Source organism: Dryobates pubescens, chromosome 4 (genome assembly GCF_014839835.1).
Source record: "Dryobates pubescens isolate bDryPub1 chromosome 4, bDryPub1.pri, whole genome shotgun sequence".
Taxonomy (NCBI): Eukaryota; Metazoa; Chordata; class Aves; order Piciformes; family Picidae; genus Dryobates; species Dryobates pubescens.
In genome coordinates, this window is record NC_071615.1 from 24793683 (window position 1) to 24814036 (window position 20354).

The 20354-nt window shown below is 43.4% G+C and overlaps 2 protein-coding genes across 2 annotated transcripts in view; both read left to right on the top strand.

The window, feature by feature from the left end:
* The window catches only part of LOC128897196 (tensin-1-like), a 121846-nt gene extending 108951 nt beyond the window's left edge, over positions 1–12895 (top strand). Inside the window, exons 5-6 of the mRNA XM_054161274.1 lie at positions 12248–12300; positions 12757–12895. Of these exons, the coding sequence (XP_054017249.1) occupies positions 12248–12300; positions 12757–12895 (192 nt within the window). The remainder of the gene's footprint in view (positions 1–12247; positions 12301–12756) is intronic.
* Positions 3791–20354, top strand: part of TNS3 (tensin 3) — a 111971-nt gene continuing 95407 nt past the window's right edge. Inside the window, exons 1-6 of the mRNA XM_054160963.1 lie at positions 3791–3826; positions 12248–12300; positions 13066–13237; positions 15913–15963; positions 16972–17094; positions 18845–18909. Coding sequence (XP_054016938.1) covers positions 13088–13237; positions 15913–15963; positions 16972–17094; positions 18845–18909 — 389 coding nt within the window. The 5' untranslated portion in view covers positions 3791–3826; positions 12248–12300; positions 13066–13087. The remainder of the gene's footprint in view (positions 3827–12247; positions 12301–13065; positions 13238–15912; positions 15964–16971; positions 17095–18844; positions 18910–20354) is intronic.

The following is a 20354-nucleotide window of genomic DNA, read 5'->3' on the forward strand; positions in this document are numbered from 1 at the left end:
GAAAATTGGAAGAAAACTTAGTACTCTGAACAGTGTCCAAAAGAAAATGAGTCTCTTTTTTAGTTTAAAACCCTCTTGTTTAGTTCTTCCATGGGGCCTGGTGAATGCAATCCTCCCCAGATGAGAAAGATCAGGAGATATGACAGCATGTATTTTTCTCCTTCTGTGTTCATTTGCTTGTGAAATGCATCTTCTCAGAAGAACATGAGAGGCAGGCTGCTGTTCCCCTGCAGCAGAGGCCATCTCGTTTGAATGGGAGCCTGACAGAGGGTTTTTGGTGAAATCTAAGGCCAAGTTACTGTTTGTGCCACTGGGAGGGCCTTCACATGTAGATGAAGGTCTTCATTCTCCAATTTAAAGTGGGGCCCCAATACTAGAAGATGTGAGATTGTTAACTTGAGTTAATCAGGTATGACCTTCAAATACCCTGGAGAATAGGGACAGTGACTAAGCAGAATTAGCAGCGATTTTGCTCTGCCAGCTATGATTTTGGTTTCCAGCTTAAATCAGCTAAAAGCTTTGCTGGAAAATTACATGAAGTAGGTTTGATTTGTAAGAAATTTCTGTGGCTTATGGCTACTTTGTTTCTGGGTTTTTCTTTTTCTTTCAAGCATGGAAACCTTTTGGAAAGCCAGGAAAATAGCTCTCTCTGTTGTTTACAGAGACTTCCTTTTTTCCTCTTTGCTATCTCCAAACTTTGCTCACAGAATTTATGAGACACATACCATGCTATGATCTCTCCTCAGTCTTGCCAAAGCAGTTGTACCAGGGAGGGCTGCAGGCTGGAGCTGCTTGTCGTGTGTATGCCTGTAGGGAAGCACAGCGAGACAGGGATGTGCTAGGCTCAGAGTTGTTTGCAAAAGGTGGGAATATCCAAGGCAGTTTTGTATCTGCTTGTTCAGTTCCTGCTTTGCCAATATCCAGAAGCATAGTGTCCATGTATCCATAAGAACAAATCTGTGGCCTTTGGAGAAACCTTTGTGTTTCTCTGCTTCTGGCTCATACAACTTTCCTGAACTGATGAAGAACACAGTTTTCTTCATTCTTAAAGCTACCTCTTTTGTGCTGTTCAGTTTTTCTTTACTGAATTTTGAGATATAGCTTTTCATCCTTTCCATTTCACCAGCTTCATCAACCTAGACACTGTCTCTCACAGCATCCTCCTGAAGAAAGTAGGTGCTCATGCTTTGGATGGGTGGATGCTTGACTGGGGTAATAACTGTCTAGATGGGGCCAAAGAGTGGTGGTGAATGGAGATAAATCTGGTTGGTGGCCAGTTGCAACTAGTGTTCCCCAGGGCTCAGTGCTGGGCCCAGTTATCTTTAATATCTTTATCAATGATCTGGATGAGGCAATTAAGTGCACCCTCAGCAAATCTGCAGCTGATGCTAAATTGGGTGGCAGTCTTGATGTGCTTGAGGGTAGGAAGGCTCTTCAAAAAGACCTGGCTAGGACGAGGTTAATTGTATGAGGTTCAACAAGGCCATGTGCCAGGTACTGCACTTGGATCATAACAACCCCACGAACACTTCAGACTTGGGGTAGAGTGGCTGGAAATTGCCTGGAGAAAAAGGACCTGAGGGTGCTGGTTGACAGCAGACTGAATATGAGCCAGCATGTGCCTGGGTGGCCAAGAAAGCCACCAGCACCCTGGCCTGGATGAGCAATAGTGTGGCTAGTGGGAGCAGGGAAGTGATTGTCCTCCTGGACTCATCACTGGTAAGGCCAGACTGTGAGGACTAGGTCCCGTTCTGGGGCCCTGACCACAAGAAGGACATTGAAGGGCTGCAGTGGCTCCAGAAAGGGCAATGAAGCTGGTGAAGGATTTGGAGAACAGGTCTGGTGAGGAGCAGCTGAGGGAACTGGGGTTGTTCAGCCTGGAGAAGAGGAGGCTGAGGGGAGACCTCATTGATTGCTGCAGCTCCCTGAGAGGATGTTGGAGCCAGGTGCTGAACCTGGTAATTAAGGTCTGGCCTCAACCAGTGCTGAGTACTGGGACATGATCACTTCTGTACTCCTGCTGGCCACACTGTTGTTGATCCACGCCAAGATGCTGTTGGCCGCCTTGGCCATGCCAGCACACCCTGACTCGTCTTCAGCTGGCTGTGGATCAGCAGCCCAAGGTCTTTGTTGGGGAGCTTTCTAACCACAAATCATTTCAGTGATTCCTGTTCTGTGTAGAATTTGCATGCAAGATTTTCTAGATTGAGAAATGATTTTGCATTCCTCAGGGCAATGACCAGAGGGGTGTTTGCTGCAGTGCTGGTGCTGCTGCTACAGCAGCGATGGATCCTGTGACAATTGAGCCTTAATGTCTTCTGAACAAAGCCTTGCTAAATTTTGCACAAACTTTTAAGTTGTCTTCTGAAGCAACATTTGTATGCAGTTGAACATCTATTCATAGTGGGCTCTCTGCAAACTTGTGAACTGGGGAGCAGGGATGTTTGGTGCAGGGATGTTTGGTTTGCTTAAAGGAGCACACTGCCTTAGTTTAGTGTTGCTTAGTTTTGTCATTTTGAGTCTTTTCTCATGGTGAAGTTACTGCTATTCTCCCATTAGAATTACAAATACTAAAATCATTAGTCATTAAATTGTCTTGTCTTTAGAGGAGTCTTTAGAGGAGGCTCAGGGGAGACCTTATTGCTGTCTACAACTACCTGAAGGGAGGTTGTAGCCAGGTGGGAGTTGGTCTCTTCTCCCAGGCAACCAGCACCAGAACAAGAGGACACAGTCTCAAGCTGCACAAGAGGAGGTTAAGGCTGAATGTTAGGAGGAAGCTCTTCATAAAAAGAGTGATTGACCATTGGAATGGGCTGCCCAGGGAGGTGGTGGAGTCACCATCACAGGAGGTGTTTCAGAAGAGACTGGATGGGGTGCTTGGTGCCATAGTTTAGTTGATTAGATAGTGTTGGATGATAGGTTGGACTTGATGATCTCAAAGGTCTTTTCCAACCTGGCCTGGTCTATTCTATTCTATTGCAAACCTTGAGGGCTTTTTTCCCTCAGTGTTAGCACTGTACTTCCCTATTACTTGACCTTGATTTCACACTGATTGTAGTCATTGATAAAAAAGCATTTACTGATAGAAGGCTGTGCTTTGGGTCATTCAGGTTAAATTTTTGTGGTTATGGGTCGCCTCATTTATTTTAAAATGTTTATTTGAAACCTCTACAGGTAGAACTTAGACTTGAACAGAGATTTTTACGTAGAGTTTACAGAAAATCCTAGCAAGTTCACTTTATACCCACACGAGTGTCTTTTTCCATGAAGAAAAAAGAAAAAAAGAGAGAGATTGGGGAAAAATGCCGTAGGGAATGCATGGTTAGCAGCACCCATCTCCATATATATTTTAACTTGGAACAGTCACCAAGTGCTGGCTTACAAGACCTGAATACACAGGATGATGACATAAAATCAGTTTGTTTTCTGTCCCTGTTTGAAAGATAGCTTTGTTATTAATGCTGCTGAACATGTGTACTTCTGAATGATTTATTTGTTATGTGCATACTATAGAGTAGAAAAGACCAGGTTGGAAGAGACCTTCAAGATCATTGCGTCCAACCTATCATCCAACACCACCTAATCAACTAAACCATGCAACTAAGCACCCTATCAAGTCTCCTCCTGAACACCTCCAGTGATGGTGACCCCACCACCTCCTCGGGCAGCCCATTCCAATGGGCAATCACTCTCTCTGTGTACAACTTTTTAGGAGGGGATTTCTTAGAGTATAGTTAAACTACCTGGAAAAGTAAAGTCAGTTCTGTTAATTCTTCTTTTACAGGCTAACAACTCTGAGACCATTAAAAACCATGTAACCAGAACTGTAAGTAATGCCATTTTCTGTGTTTATTCTTCCTTTTGTTGGTCTGATTTGTTTTCCTCTTTGTTTATTCCATCTTCACAAAGAGTTTGTTGCTAGCCTTTTTTGAAGCACACAGTTCAGTTTCTGTACTGTGTGAAATTAGCCCTTAATTAGGATAATTTATGTTGGTTCCCCACTTGCCCTGTATCTAGCCAGGAATAATGAAATTAACTCTTTGTCCCTTACTTATAAATTAAGCAGAGGAGAAATAAAGAGAAAGATTAAAATCTCCATCAACTGTATTCAGGGCAGTTAAGAAACTGAAGAGAATCTTGTTATTTTTAATACTTATTTTTTTTTCAGCAGGAAGAATATAAATTCTTGTATTGTGGTCAATGTGCAATTGATCTTTTAGCCTTTATTTGCTCCAGATGCTGCACCATGTTGTTCCCAAAACAAATGAAATACTCTTTCCCAGCACTTTATTATCATTGCTGCTGTAGTACTACTGGTACAAGTAGTAATAAATACATCTACTAAAGTGCAATAGAAACCAATCTTCTGAGTGATGCAGAAGTTTTTGCAAATATATTGCACATCTCCATGCTGATAGCACTTAGGAGTACATTTCTAGGACAATTTCTGTGAAATAAGTTAGATAAACAAAGAAGAAAAGACTTCTTGATGTCCTTTGCAGTTGCCCTTTACCAGAGATGCCAAGTTTCTTTGCTTTCTAAATAAAACATGGGAGAGGCTTCTAGTTAATTATCTGTTAGCAGACAACTGCAATGCACGTGTTTGATTCTGATTCATTGCTGAAAAGTTGATGTTTTAAAAGAGCCAAAGGGAAGGATTTGCAAGATGCATGTGGTATTTAATAATTCAGTGTTCAGTTCAAGAGGAGCTCTACTGCAATAAATACAACTCCCTGAAAGGAGGTTGTAGCAAGGTGAGAGTCAGTCACCTTCCCTAGTAACAAGCGATAGGATAAGGGAAACTGACCTCAGGATGCACTAGTGGGGTTTAGGTTGGATATTAGTAGAACCTTCTTCACTGAAAGGGTTCTCAAAGACAGGAACAGGCTCCTCAGCGAGGTGGTTGGAGCCCCATCCCTGGGCGTGTTTCAAAGAGGCTGATACATGGTGCTGAGGGAAGTGGTTTAGCATCAGCCTTAGTAGAGTTAGAGAATGTGTCTTTTCCAACCCAGACAGTTCTCTGATTCTGTGAATGAGCATCTATTTCACATCATTAGTCTTAGCCCACACTGTATTTGTGGTTTTTTTTTATATCGCTGTGGCTCGAGCACAAGCTGTACCAGGAGAGGCTGAGGGAGCTGGGATTGTTTAGCCTGGAGAAGAGGAGGCTCAGGGGAGACCTTACTGCTGTCTATAAATAGTTGAAAGGAGGTTGTAGACAGGTGGGGGTTGGTTTCTTCTCCAAGGCAACCAGCACCAGAACAAGAGGACACAGTCTCAAGCTGTGCCAGGGGAGGTTTAGGCTTAAGGTGAGGAGAAAGTTCTTCACTGAGAGAGTTGTTACCCATTGGAATGTGCTGCCCAGGGAGGTGGTGGAGTCACCATCCCTGGAGATGTTCAAGAGGGGATTGGATGTAGCACTTGGTGCCATGGTTTACTAGTCATGAGGTCTGTGGTGACAGGTTGGACTTGATGATCTTTGAGGTCTCTTCCAACCTTATTGATTCTATGATGCTGCAGCCTTTTGCTGGTGCCACTCTGTGTGCTCTCTCTGATCACTGACTACTCATATAGGGAGGGGACCTTCACAGGGGTTGCATTTGTGTCGGTAGTACAGTTTGTTTAGTTGGGGTGGCAATAAATATTTTTGTGCAAATGAGGCTGCCTCTCTGGTTGTATCCATGCTACTATCCACACTGTAAAACTGTAATTATATCTAAGTTGCTGGAATATATTTGATGTTGAAGCCCTCTAAGATGTCTGGTGATGAGATTGTTCCTCCCTTCACTCTTCCGTAATGACAAACTAACAAAAAAATCAGAACAGAGCAATCTTCACAGTTCTCTGCATGTGAATGATTGGTTTTGACAGCTGCTGCTTCTTGTGTTACAAATATGAAGCAAAATAATGAGATACATTGTGAGGAAAATAATTGCAGAACATTTTTAGCTTCATTATGTTGCATGTGAATACTTCAGAGGGCTTTCTGTTTGTATTGCTTGCTTATGACACAAGCCAAGGTCCTATGTTCTGGGTTTGTTTTTCCCCCCCTGTAGATGTAGTAGCTCACACACAGCCATTTTGAAGGCAGCCTTAATGTCAGGAATGTTGAGCCCTGCTATTTCAGCTGTGCCTTTTGTCCTGTTTTGCATTGGTTATTATTTGACCATTAGTCTGGCATCTGCAATTTTCTGTTGTTACTCTCCATGGACCAGTATATCCCAGAAGTAGAGGCATGGATGAAGGGCAGGGCAGACAGAATGAAGTTCCCAACTGAAATGCAGTGGTAGGAACATTGCATTTCCCATTTGGAAAGGGGAGGAGGTGTAAAGCTGCAAACTCAAGGGGTCCCTAAGAATGTGCTGTCTGCAGACAGTGGGGCTGGGTGCTGCCACTGTCTGAGGATTCAGCAGCTCTGGTTGTGTGCCCCATGACTGCAGCACATCCTGCCTGCGTAGTGCTAACTGGGGGTGCATTCCTTGTCTTCTGCATTCTTGCATTCTCTTCCTTCTAAACTTGTGCCACACTTGTTCTCCTTTTGGTTGGAACCTGCCTGACTCTTCTTGGGCTGCAAGATTTCTTCTCCCTCCATTATCCTTTGCATCTTGTTCTATGGCACCTGGTGCAGGAAAGAAAAGCTCTCTTGTTTATAACAAGACGTCTTGTTTAGACAGATGGATGTTGGTCTCTTCTCCCAGGCAGCCAGTATCAGAACAAGAGGACACAGTCTCAGGCTGCGCCAAGGGAGGTTTAGGTTGGATGTGAGGAAGAAGTTCTATACAGAGAGAGTGATTGCCCATTGGAATGGGCTTCCTGGGGAGGTGGTGGAGTCGCCATCATTGGTGGTTTTCAGGAGGAGACTTGATGGGGTGCTTGGTGCCATGTGTTAGTTGTTTAAGTGCGTTGGATTGGTTGATGGGTTGGATGTGATGATCTTGAAGGTCTCTTCCAACCCGGTCCGGTCTATTCTATTCTATTCTATTCTATTCTAGGGATGAGTATCAGGAGGATGGAGCCAGGCTTTTCTCAGTGACGTTCAATGATAGGACAGGGGGCAGTAGGTGCAAGCTGGAGCATAGGAGATTCCATGTGAACATAAGGAAAAACTTCTTCACTATAAGGGTGACAGAACACTGGTACAGGCTGCCCAGAAAGGTGGAGTCTCCTTCTCTTCAGACATTCAAAACTCCCCTGGATGTGTTTCTATGTGACCTACTGTAGGTGATTCTGCTCTGGCAGGGGGTTGGACTGGATGGTCTTTTGAGGTCCCTTCCAGCCCCTGATGTTCTGTGATTCTGTGACATGACCCTAACTCACCCAGGCAGGTGTGTTCCTGCTGTGTGTGTGCCAGAGGCAGTGTTACACTACACTGGTTAGGGCCAGGTGCTAGCCTCACAAAGCTCCCTGTGCACTTCTGGTCTTGAGACACTGTAGAACTAAGGCTTCACAAATGTTATGCTTTTACAGATGTGAATATGGATATGCCTAAAATTGTGTGTGAGGTAAAACAACAACTTTGCCTCATTCTCACTTGGATATGCATTTTACCTCCATTCAGTGTTCTCTCCTAAAAAGAGCCATTAGTAGCAAAATGTTTGTGTGATATGCCTTCTCTGTTATGAATTTCTTTTTTTTTTTTTTTTTCAAGAGAAAAAGATGGATAGAAGACCTGGCTGTACCAGGATCTTTTAGACTCTGAGCAGAGCTGCTTTTCTGAATGTGAATGAGTTGGAAGGTGATCATCCTGCCCTGGTTAGTTCTTTGTTGCTCTGGCAGATTGGTAGATGGAACTCCATATCTAAGTGTCCTACAAACTTGATAAAGATGAACTGGATTACAAGCCCTACAGTTGCTTAGGAGAGCTTATCCTGGCTGAAGTGTTATGGGGAAGAGTTGTGGGAGCAGCTTTGCCAGCAGTTTAGCCAGAGTGGTATTTTGCAGTGAGACAGCAAGCTAGGAATTTACAACTTCTGGAGGTGCTGCTGCTTGCAAGGGGCACATCTGTCTGGAGTCCTGCTGTTACATTACACAGGGGAACAGATTGTTGCTTTCACAGAACACAGTATACAGAACAGAAATAAAATGTACAGCCAAACATACAGCTTTTTGCAGCAGAAAGAGTGATAAATCTCTTTTGCAGAGAGTCAACTCAAAAAAAAAAAAGTAAATTAAAAAAACCATTTAAATATTTATTGCAGGAATAGAGAGACAGTAACATAGAGATATTTGTATTCACCAGGCATGAATCTTTGTTTTTCACATTTGGAATCATTCTAATGCCAGAGGCCAAAAGATTATGTAAATTTTGGTTCTCATCCAAGACATCCAAACATATGTTTCCCTGTAGCTTTGAAAAGCAACTACTGTGTCAATAGGAATGCTCATGGAGAAGCAGTCCAAGGATCAGTGTAGTTCATTGTCCTGTTGTTTCTGCAGTACCCAGGAGCGTATAGAACTGTTACATTGTGCCTTAGAATAGGTGAGAGAATTTGTTCTGATTCCTGGATGTTGCCTGTGGGGATGAAAATACCATCACAGACTTGGTTAAGATGCATTCAGGTTTTCTGCTGATCGGTCGCTCCATCCACATTCTTGTTTGTGGTTGGTGGATAGAGAACAGGCATGTGGAAGAACATTTTGTGAGCTAATTAAAAGCTGAGTAAAATGTATGTAATTTTATGACAGCTTAGCCAATCAAGTTTTCTGATGCCAGAATAGAATAGAATAAACCAGGTTGGAAAAGACCTTTGAGATCATGGAGTCCAACCTATCATCCAACACTGTCTAATCAACTAAACCATGGCACCAAGCACCCCATCCAGTCTCTTCCTAAACGCCTCCAGTGATGGTGACTCCACCATCTCCCTGGGCAGCCCATTCCAGTGTACCAATGTATCAATGTTAAAAGCTGGCACAAATGTCATTCTTTCAAAACGTGTCCTGATACTCTTACATCACAGATAACTCATTGAGTCACACCTCAGATAGCTGTAGTTTCTACTCATTGATTTTTATACTTGTCAACACTCCTGGTCAAGGAGGAGAAAAATAGATGAGCTGTGTGAATGCCTGTCACATCCTGGATCTATGAGTTTTCCATAGTGCTGTTCCTCTGAGGACCACAGAGTCGATGTGCAGCTGTCTCAGCTGCTTTAAAACAGTGCAGGCCTTGAGACCAGTAGCTCTTACGTTCCACTGAGATTGCTTCTGAGCAGATTATAGTTCAATGCCAGGAATGGGGCCTTGGGAAAGGCTACTGAATGATTTTTCATTTGACTTACTTAGCCTGTCTTTGATTCTAGTCTCAAAAGGGAAAAGTAGTTGTCCCACCTGGTATTTCTAAGCTCATGTGTGGCCTACATGTCTAGTTTGAATTTGGCATTGGAAACTGGCTGTTTATACACTGGATTTTTTTTCTTTCTTTCTTTTTTTTTTTTTTTTCCTCAGAGCTGTCATATAAAAGATAGTAAATCAGTGTACTGACAAATGGGAATGAGTCTCTCTGGGGGAGAACTGATTTCCTCTCACCCTCTGTCCCTGCGGTGATCTTCCTCGTGTCTGAAGCTTTACTACAAAGGGTTTTAGCCTATGAAGTGTATAAGCCTACTAGCTGTAACCCATGCTCCCTTTTTAATTTTTATTGAAAAGGCTGAAGATGATCAGCTTGCTGAGAGACAGTTTATTTACAGATTAATTTTTCTATAAAGGCTTGATTCTTTGTTTTTCTTGATTGCCCCCATTTCTTGCCTTGAGAAGCAGCCCTTCTTCATAGACAAGGGAATGTGGGCTCAGCAGGGAGGTTCTTACTCCTGCTTCTGGACTAGTGCACAAGATGTCTGCATGAGATGTCCTGTAATCTACCGTGAAGTGGGGCTGTGGAGAGACTGGAAAAGAGATTGCAAAAGTATGAGATGCAGCCTGCTGTCTGGGACAGCAGAAGCTTGCTATTTGAGGCAAGCCAGGTAATCCATAAGCAGGTTCACCCTCTTTGGTGGCAGGGGAAGGTGAATAAACAGGACTGATCTCAAAAGCTGTGCTTTATTTGCTATCTTGCCCACTTCCTACACTTCTGTTGGTAGCAATATGTGCTGAGAAACTAACCTTCTAGCATCTAGAATTAAACATGGGCTTGGTTCCTAGCTTCTGTATCATGCTTGGGCTCTCTGGACTCTAGGATGGTTGCATTTGAGGACTGCAGTTTTGAGAAAGTTTGGCACAGCAAGCTCTGCAGCATGCTCTAGACTAGGAGCTGAAGATGGTAAAGAGGATGGAAGCGTTAAGTAGGATGTCAAAGGAAAGTGGCATGTGGCTTGAGTTTTCATTGGTGTCCTGGATTAACACAGCCTGCTCTCACAAGCTCCCCTCCCTCCCCACACAGAATGGGAGGGAAAGTAACACAAAATCTCCCTAAAACTCTGTGTTGCAATAAAGAGTTGAGATAAAGAGTTTTACTGGACATGATCCAATGGACAATTACCTTAGCCTGCTTTCAGAATAGTCCAGCAAAATGCAGAAGCAGCAGCAGAAGCCAGTGACCACCCCCTATCCCCTGACCCACAGCCAGCTGAACGGAAAAGAAACCCCCACAAACCTGAGAACTGAGAGCAGCAACCAGAACAGGAAACCTCTCATGTTCCAATCTGAACTTAGTCCCCACGATACTTCGCTCCAGCCAGCGCTTTCATTTTGAAGCTGCCATGACAGCAGCATGCTAGTGAACATCTGGAGTAGATTCAACTCAACCCAAGGCAACTGGAAAAGAAATCCATGCCCTGGATGCAGTGAATTTGCTGATTAGTGTCGTTCTGTGGCTGGAGAGTACAGCTGGCTTTTGAGAAGCTATTGCTTCCCCCTGCTGGCTTTTAAGGCAACAACAGCAACTAAGTTTGACCCTTTGGTTGGCTCTTTGCTTGTCTTTCCATAGTGGTAACTTCTGTGTGTTATTGTTTGGGATAGAATCATAGAATGATCCAGGACAGAAGGGACCTCCAAAGGTCATCCAGTCTGACCTCCCTGCAGTCAGCAGGGACATCCCCAACTAGATCAGGCTGCCCAGGGCCTTGTTGAGCCTCACCTTGAATATCTCCAGGGATGATGCCACAACCATTTCCCTGAGCAACCTATTCCACCACCCTCAGAGTGAAGAACTTCTTCCTGATATCCAATCTGAATCTGCCCTTCTCTAGTTTGAAGACATTGCCCCTTGTTCTGTCCCTGCAGGCCTTTGTAAACAGACTCTTTCCATCTTTCCTGTAGGCCCCCTTCAGGTACTGGAAGGCTGCTATCAGGTCTCCCTGGAGCTTCCTCTTCTCCAGGCTGAACAACCCTAGTTCCCTCAGCCTGTCCTTGTAGCAGAGGTGGTCCAAACTCCTGATCATTCTTGTGGCCCTCCTCTGGATGCTTTCCATCAGGTCCATGTCATTCCTATATTGAGGGCTCCAGACCTGTACACAGTACTCCAGGTGAGGTCTCACCAGAGCAAAGTTGCAGAATCACCTCTCTGGATCTGCTGGCAACACATCTTTTGATGGAGCCTAGGATGTGATTGGCCTTCTGTGCTGCAAGCTCACACTGCCTGCTCATGTCCAGCTTCTCATCCATTATCACCTCCAAGTCCTTTTCCACGGGGCTGCTTTCTATCACCTCCTCCCCCAGTCTGTATTGATAGAGAGGATTGTTCTGGCTGTCTCAAGGTGTGTCATTTGACACTTTTTAATGTGTAGTTACTAAGCAAATGGAGCTGGGAAAAAGACCCTCTGAATTCTCATAAAGCAAAACCATTGCAGCTCAGGCTTCCATTCAGACTCGCCAAGGACGCGTGATGCTGGAATAAACTGCATACATTTTGCTGTATTGTCATAGGAGAATTGCTTGAGAGAAACTAACTTTTGCGGGTTTGTAGAGCAACTCAAGCTCCACCTTCTCACATGTCCACTGAATGTTTTCTCTAATCTTAATATAGTTACTAAGAAGAGTACAAACCCCAACCAGTCCTTATCTGGTGGTTTTGAGTTGCAATATGTAATAATAAGTCTGTATAAAGAGTTGGACATAACCTGGACATACCCACAGTGTTTGCAGTCTTGACATAAGACAATAATCTCTGTCCTATTGTGGTTTTTTCTTGGTTTGTCTCCCCCTCTCCCCCACTATGGATATGATAAATGAGGGGGAAAAAAGCAGGAGCATTGACATCAGCAGAAGTAAGAAAGGTTCCAGATTGACTGCTCTGTTTTCTTTGTTCCAGAATTCCAGCAGTACTTCGAAGAATTCCTCTTTCAGTTGTGACAAAGGATCACGGCAAGTATTCCTTTCCCATGTTGTGTAGTAGTGTGCATAATGCTGTAGGTGGATCAAGGGCTGTTATTTGTGGTAATGATGTATGCAAGTTCAGTCCTTTGCTAGGACTATTTTTGCAGTCCCTGTCTGCCCAGAAGGATCTGGGCATTTGTGCTGAGCTTGCTTCTGATCATCTAGGGACAAAGTCAGGTCCCTGGTTGTGCTCTCAAGCTGGAAAAGAAGTGAAGAGTAGCTCTAGACTAACCAGTGAGTGGAATTCCATTACATTGCTGTCTGCCACAGTTTGGGGAATGGTTTTGGAGTCACTTCAGTATTACTTGGAGCTGGTTTCAAGATGGTGTCTATCTGCAGCTTTATAGATGAATCTTCCAATTTGTAAAGCACTTGGAGAATTCTACAGAAAGGGAGATTTGTACAGACATAAATACCTATTTTTTCTCTCTGTTTAACTCCCAGATTTGTTGCACCAGTATTTGTCGAAGTTGCTTGGATTACTTTTGCTGCTTTTCTGCATTATCGGTTGCAGGGGTTATTTTTTCACTATGGTTTTGATGTGAAGAACTCTGATGTTTGGCTGACTCCTTTTGTGGACTGAACTGAATAATTTGAGCTCTGCAGGCATTTAATAAGTTGTAATTGTAATGCAAATATTGGAAACCTGAGATACTTGACTGTATGAGTCCAAGTTGCAGTTTCTTCATGTTAATATGCTGTGTTTGTTCGTGGCTCCTTTACTCTGAACCACCACATCTCATCTCTTCACAGAAGTGCAGACTTTGATCACATTATGGAGGAAGGCTATGAGCTTGACCTCACCTACATCACAGAGCGGATCATCGCTGTCTCCTTCCCTGCCAGCTGTTCTGAGGAAACTTACCTCCACAATCTGCAAGATGTAACCCGAATGCTCAAATCCAAACATGGAGATAATTACTTGGTAGGTTCAGTCTTTTGGAGATACCGCCTTCTGTCCTGCAGGAAGACCACTTGTAGGTCCACATGTATCACTATAAACCAAAAGTCACTCATCTAAAGCCTCTTTGGTCCACCTTTAAGCTTTGCAAGCAAGAGTAATATTTTCAGTGGTGTTTGAAGCTATTGGTCCAGGATAGATACTAGAAGCACTTTTCTGCTGCTGACACTTCAGTCTCTGTTGTGATGGCACAGAATCAAATGCTGTAGAATAATTGCACTAACCATTTCCATTCTGCAAAGCATGTTTTTCAAAGATGCACACCCTGTACTGTGGGGTGCCTTCTCTTTTTCTAGAAGCCAGCTTCATCTGGGTCCTCAGCTGATGGTCTGATGGTCTCTCCCCATCCTGTCCTGGCTGTCTCTACTATGTATTGTGAAACAGTGTATCAAAGTAGGCTTGCTGCCTGTGTGTTCTGCCCAGTTCTTTCTCATTAATTTGATTTACAAGTGTTTTTGCCTGCTGTTTAGTTTTCTACAGGAAAATAAATTGTAAGCAAATCTGTAATGAGGTCTGTGTGCAGAATGTTTCCTGGATGATGACCCAAACTGTTCATCTCCTGTGCTGTTTTCTGGCTAGTGCATCTAAACCCTATGGCATGTAGTCACTACTGGTGTCGCCCCAGGGATCAGTGCTGGGCCCCATCCTGTTCAATATCTTTATTGATGATCTGGACAAGGGGATTGAGTCCATCATCAGTAAATTTGCAGATGACACCAAGCTGGGGGCAGGTGTTGATCTGTTAAAGGGTAGGAGATCTCTGCAGAGGGACCTTGACAGGCTGGACAGATGGGCAGAATCTAATGGCATGAGATTTAACGCATCTAAGTGCTGGGTTCTGACACTGGCCATAACAACCTTATGCAGTGCTACAGGCTGGGGTCAGAGTGGCTGGAGAGCAGCCAGGAAGAAAGGGACCTTGAGTCCTGTCTCCAGTTCTGGGTCCCTCAGTTTAGGAAAGATGTTGAGTTGCTGGAACGTGTCCAGAGAAGGACAACAAAGCTGGGGAAGGGTTTGGAGCACAAGACCTATGAGGAGAGGCTGAGGGAGCTGGGGGTGCTTGGCCTGGAGAAGAGGAGGCTCAGGAGAGACCTTATTGCTGTCTACAACTACCTGAAGGCAGATTGCAGCCAGGTGGGGGTTGGTCTATTCTCCCAGGCAACCAGCAGCAGAACAAGAGGACACAGTCTCAAGCTCTGCCAGGGGAGGTTTAGGCTGGATGTTGGGAAGAAATTCTTCACAGAAAGAGTGATTGGCCATTGGAATGTGCTGCCCAGGGAGGTGGTGGAGTCACCATCACTGGAGGTGTTTAGGAAGAGACTGGATGGGGTGCTTGGTGCCATGGTTTAGTTGATTAGATGGTGTTGGGTGATAGGTTGGACTTGATGATCTTGAAGGTCTTTTCCAGCCTGGTTAATTGTATTCTATTCTGATTCTGATTCTCTAAGAATTCTGTGTCCTACTTGACACAAGGCTATGACTCTTTTCTGCAAGCAGGTTTGGTCCCACCTGGTAGAAGGGTTTTGTCTGCCTGTTCTCCCTGTCTCTTCTCCTTAATGGAATGGACTGTAGGCCGGTGAATAGTTCCTCAGTCATGTCCAAAATTGCCACCTGCATGCTATTTGTTTCTCTTCTTGGGCATGAGATGGTGTATTTCTGGTCATCTGATTAAGGAGCATAACAAATCAATTATGCTTTGATAACTTCATAAAGGTCTCTTCACCGGATGAAACTTATTTTCCTTCTGTGGCAATGATGAACATTCAGCAGAGTGAGCGAATTAGTATTGTCTTAATAGTACACAGTTATTTCCCACTTTAGGATTCAGTTGTATGGGAGGGGATGGGAGGAATGTTTCCTCTCTGCTGTTTGAAAGGAGGAAGGATTTCTTTTTTCACACTTGTTTATCTTACTTCATTTTTATTCTCCAGCTGACATCCTAAAATTTAGGGCAAAATGATGTACGTTTTATAGTATTAAAGCCTAATGCTCCTTTTTCTTTTCCCCAAATATGAGCAGAACTAGCATATGCCAAAAAGGGGCTAGAAAGGATGCAGTTTATCTTCCACTGTCATCTATTTGTAGCATAGGCTTCTCTTCAGAGAATTCTGTGACCTCTTGTTTTGTCATTTTACCTGAAATGTACATTCTGGTCTCTATTTCTTGCTGATAAGACTCCTGGAGTATCTTGGTTTAATCTCTGTAGCTTGACATGGTCTGGGGTACAACAGTGTCTGAGTTTGGCATTTGATCCAGCAGTGACAAATACCCATCATGAACAGGGTCATATCCTGACACACAAGAATGTTAAATTGCTCTTGCATACCAATACAACAATAAAGACAAATGGAGAAAGTCCTCACCAAATTGCACTTCTTGTTTCTCTGTGGAAAACTTGATGTAACTGATCTCTTAACAGAGCTTTAACACTGATTTTAAGAATTCTAATTCTCCACTAAATGGCATTGCAAATACTGGAAGTGCTGGAAAATTGCAGAAACTTTTGTGCATCATTAGTATAAGACGCTTCTGGTTTCCTTCCTGCTCAGTTACAGTTATAACATGTTTCAAATGCAGCTATTGACTCCAGAAGTGATGAAGTTGTAATGGTTGATATTTTTTTATTTCTTTCTGAACAGGTGTTGAATCTCTCTGAAAAGAGATATGACCTCACCAAGCTCAACCCAAAGGTATTGGTTGCCCTCTGTCACTTATATCTTTTGAGTGTTAAATATGGCTTAAATGACCTGATAAACTCTGGAACTGTGTGAGCTTGATATAAAGAGTAGGACAGCTTGGAAGATGGTAAACAGCCTTCACATGTATCCTTTTCTGTTTTTTTCCCAAGTTCTCCTGGCCTGTACTTTGCAGTCATGCCTGTAAGACTTTGCAGACAGCATCTGAAACCTATTGGGACTACTAAAAATACATGTTGAGTGACAGAAATTTTACTCCTGGTGTCCTTTCTTTGTGCAGTCACAGGATACTAGGGGTTATATACTATACAGGCTGAAGGCCAGTGGTGCATGAAGAAGAGCATGGCCAGCAGGTTGAGGGAGGTTGTCCTGCCCCTCTACTCTGCCCTGGTGGGACCTCATCTGGAGTAGTAGGTCCAGCTCTGGGCTCTCCAGTTCTAGAGAGACAGGGAACTACTGGACAGAGTCTGATCAGGGGACTGGAACATTTACCTTATGAGGAAAGGCTGAGAGAGCTGGGACTGTTAAGCCTGGAGAAGAGAAGACTGAGGAGGGACTCTCATTAATGCTGATCAATAGCTAAAGATTGAGTTTCAGGAAGATGGACTCAAACTTTTCTCAGTGGTGTCCAGTGACAGGACAAGGGGCAATGGACACATATTGGAACATAGGAGGTTCCATGTAAACATAAGGAAAAACTTCTTTAAGAAATCAGGATCTTCAGAAATGTTGTCACTTGTGGGTGGTTGGTGGGTTATGGGGGGGAGATTTTTGTTTGTTTTTATGAAAGTGCTAGCATATTACAAAAATGCAAACAAATATCCTCCTTCTCTTTTAGAGATTTGTAAGTGTGTTTTAGTTCCATTGTGGCACTCAAATGATGTTCTCCGGGGTTGGAAAAAAATGTGGACACTTCACTGTCACTGTTGTTTGAAGGCAGATTTTGAGGTATAGTATTAGGGTCAAGGTGGCTTCTTGTGACTGTTTCTTCTTCAATTGCAGATCGTGGATGTGGGGTGGCCTGATCTCCATGCTCCGCCTCTCGATAAGGTGTGCACCATCTGCAAGGCTATGGAGTCATGGCTGAACAGTGATCCTCAACATGTGGTGGTGATCCATTGCAGAGTGAGTGACCTTGTGTGTCCACATCACATATCTGTTTGTGCTCATTTTCCAAACCAGTCCTCTATTCTTACTCAGTTTAAAAAATAAAAAAGAAATGAACTTTGGTCTGTTTCGAGTGTTGAAAACCATGTGCCAAACCTTCAGCTCATTTAAGGCAGCTTCATTCCACTGACCATGCATGCTCAGTACATACCATTTTGCATGGTAACTAAGGTTCTGGGTATAGCATGCAGTGATGTTAGTTTGCTCCCTTCAAAAGCCAGTGCTACTTCAGCTCAATAGCAAACTCTGTAGAAGCTCCTCACATTTGTGACATTCATGGAGTTTGTGGCAGGTTAAGGATAGGCAACATATCACAGATATGTGACAGTCTAACTGCCAGCATTGCTGCAGTGCCTTAACAGCAGTCACCACTGTGCTATGTTCCTTCTTCTTCTTGCTGGTTCACAATGATGAGAAATAAAGAGAAGCCTTAAGTAGAGATGAAATTAATTTGGAACTGAGTTGGTAGATGTGCTGGTGATGCTCAAGGCAAATCTGTCTCTTTATCACTGGCAGATGTTGGTCTAAACAGAGTGTGGATGATAATGGGACCAAAACTGCTCTTCAAGTCTGGTTGCTTAGTCCCTAGTCCTGAATTTAGGGTGTCCAGTAAGATAGGACTAGGGCAAATGGGGAAAAAAAATAGAAATGGGTAGATTCAGATTGGATGTTAGGAAGAAGCTCTTCACCATGAGGGTGGTGAGACACTGGCACAGGTTGCCCAGGGAGGTGGTAGAGGCCTCATCCCTGGAGGTTTTTAAGGCCAGGCTGGATGTGGCTCTGAGCAACCTGATCTAGTGTGAGGTGTCCCTGCTCATGGCAGGGGCTTGTAACTAGATGATCCTTGAGGTCCCTTCCAACCCTAACCGTTCTATGATTCTAATTCCTTGTGGGCAGAATGCCATGAGTGTGTAAAACACTATAGAATTCTTACTAGTTGCAGGGCTGCGGTCAGGAGAGTAGCCTGGGACAAAAGAAAGGGGGCAAAGTATTCCTAGATATTTTACACACAAATTGATAAGGCATATTGTTAATTAATGCCTTTTGGTAATGACTTTAAAATTTAACCCCCCCAAACATAGCTAGGTACAGCTACTTGTATCAGCCGAAGGACTGAAGCTGTTTGGAAGTGTCTGAAAGTGACTGCTTGAAAAAACTGTACTGAACTTATGTCAAGTTCATTATTTCATAAGTTTTTTGAACCTTTTTTTAAGTTATCCATAGAAAAATCAGTAGTAGTAGTAGTTGTTATTAATCTTAGGCAAGGGGGAGGTAAAAATGCCCAAACCTTCTGGAAACACATATGCTTTCCACAAATAGGCGTTTTATTGCATTCCAGCCCAGAAATAGCAAAGCTGTCTCGACCTGTCTTGGATGAACCTCTGGAAAAAGTAATATAAAATTAGAATGGTTGATACTTTGTTTCTACCACTGGTCAAGATTTTAAAAAATAATTTATCTCTCAGTCAGTAAGACCTGACCAGCATGTACATAGAAATCCTACTTAGTGCTTTTATTCCACTTGTTACCCAGCTAGTATGGAGATACAATCTGCTTCCCAGCATTGTCATCTTCCCAACAATATGAGAGATACATGAGCAAAAGGGTTCTCTGATTCCCCTCTCATTAAATTTTGTTTAGTGTGGGTCTTTAAAATAACACCCAATAAAGTAATAAATAAGTGATCATTCCCTTTTTCCTCATACAGGGAGGCAAAGGAAGGATAGGGGTGGTCATATCATCATACATGCACTTCACCAATGTTTCTGCAAGGTAAGTTGTGCATAATGCATGTTATGGTGTTTATAATTAAGAAAGCATCAGGAAAAGATGCCTTTTAATTGCAGTACTGTGTGGCAGCTTACTGTTTGTCAGTTAAGAGGTGCCAGGTTTTCTTCTCGAAGAGTCTAGGAGCATGTCTGAAAACAGTCTGCTTTCTTGTGGCCTGTGTGATGCCCTAAGGTTTCTGTGTAAGAATGAGGCTGGGGAAGTTTCCCAGCTAGGATTTGTGGTTCCCCTGCTGTTACCAAGACTCTTCAAAATGGTACATAGCAAACACACAGAAGCAGAAGTTACTGCAGGTGCTGCTGTTGCATGTGCTTGCTGCTGCATCACAAATGATACTTGGAAGACTTTGAGGCTGTTCACACTAAATAAAGCTCTTAATTGTCTGCATGGACATGCCAAAAAATACATGCTTAGTAAACAAGCCTTATGATACAAGCCCCTTTTGTTTGTATTGAATCATTGAATTCTGGAGGTTGGAAAAGATCCCTAAGATCACTGAGACCAACCCAATGCTGCCAAGTCCACCACTAAACTATGTCCCTCAACACCACAAGTACACATTTTTTGGAGCACTTCTGGGGATGGTGATTCCACCACTTTCCTGGGCAGCCTCTTCCTATGCTTCATCACCCTTTCAGTAAAGAATTTTCCCCAATATCCAGCCTAAACCTCCCCTGGTGTAACTTGAGGCCATTTCCTCCCATCCCGTTGCTTGTTACCTGTGTGAAGAGACCAACAGCCACCTGGCTCCAACCTCATTTATTTTATAAATATCTGAGTTTCTCAGATGCCAAGAGATATAACAAGGGCAAACAGAGCTCTTAATGGAAACTCTGTCTGAACAAAACATGCATGAGCAGTCTTTGCCCAGTTATGAGTGAGTTGCCTAAATTCAGGGTGGTGATGTTGGTTGGGTGACAAAGAGAGTTCTTGGGTCAAGGATACTCTAAGCATACACTATGCAGTCTTGGATGTCCATGAGGAAAAGACATGGCTTTAAGCCTGATCCACCCTCCTGTGAAGACAAGTGATAACTTCTTTCTTTCTGGAAAGGATATGACTTCCATTTTTAGCCTGACATATGTGTAGATAGCTTGCACAGTGTTTTTCCTCAGCGCTCATTTAGGTTGAACTAGATGTGGAATTGAAAATTTGAGATTCCAGAGTCTAACTGTTTCGAAAATTCTGCTCTTTGTGTGTCCTGCTGACAATTAGCATGGTCAGCTACATCTGTTACAAGACACATTGGTTTCATCTGGTATAGATAAAAGAGACTTGGCTTAGTATGTTACTGGGCACATGTGCTAAACAGCCGCCTTGCTGATTTCTGGCATTCCTGTTTCTTTTTTCTGTACCCTCTTGCCTTTCGCTACAGAGATACAGAAGACCTACATCAGAGCCATTCTGGATAGGGAATGGAAGAAAAATGT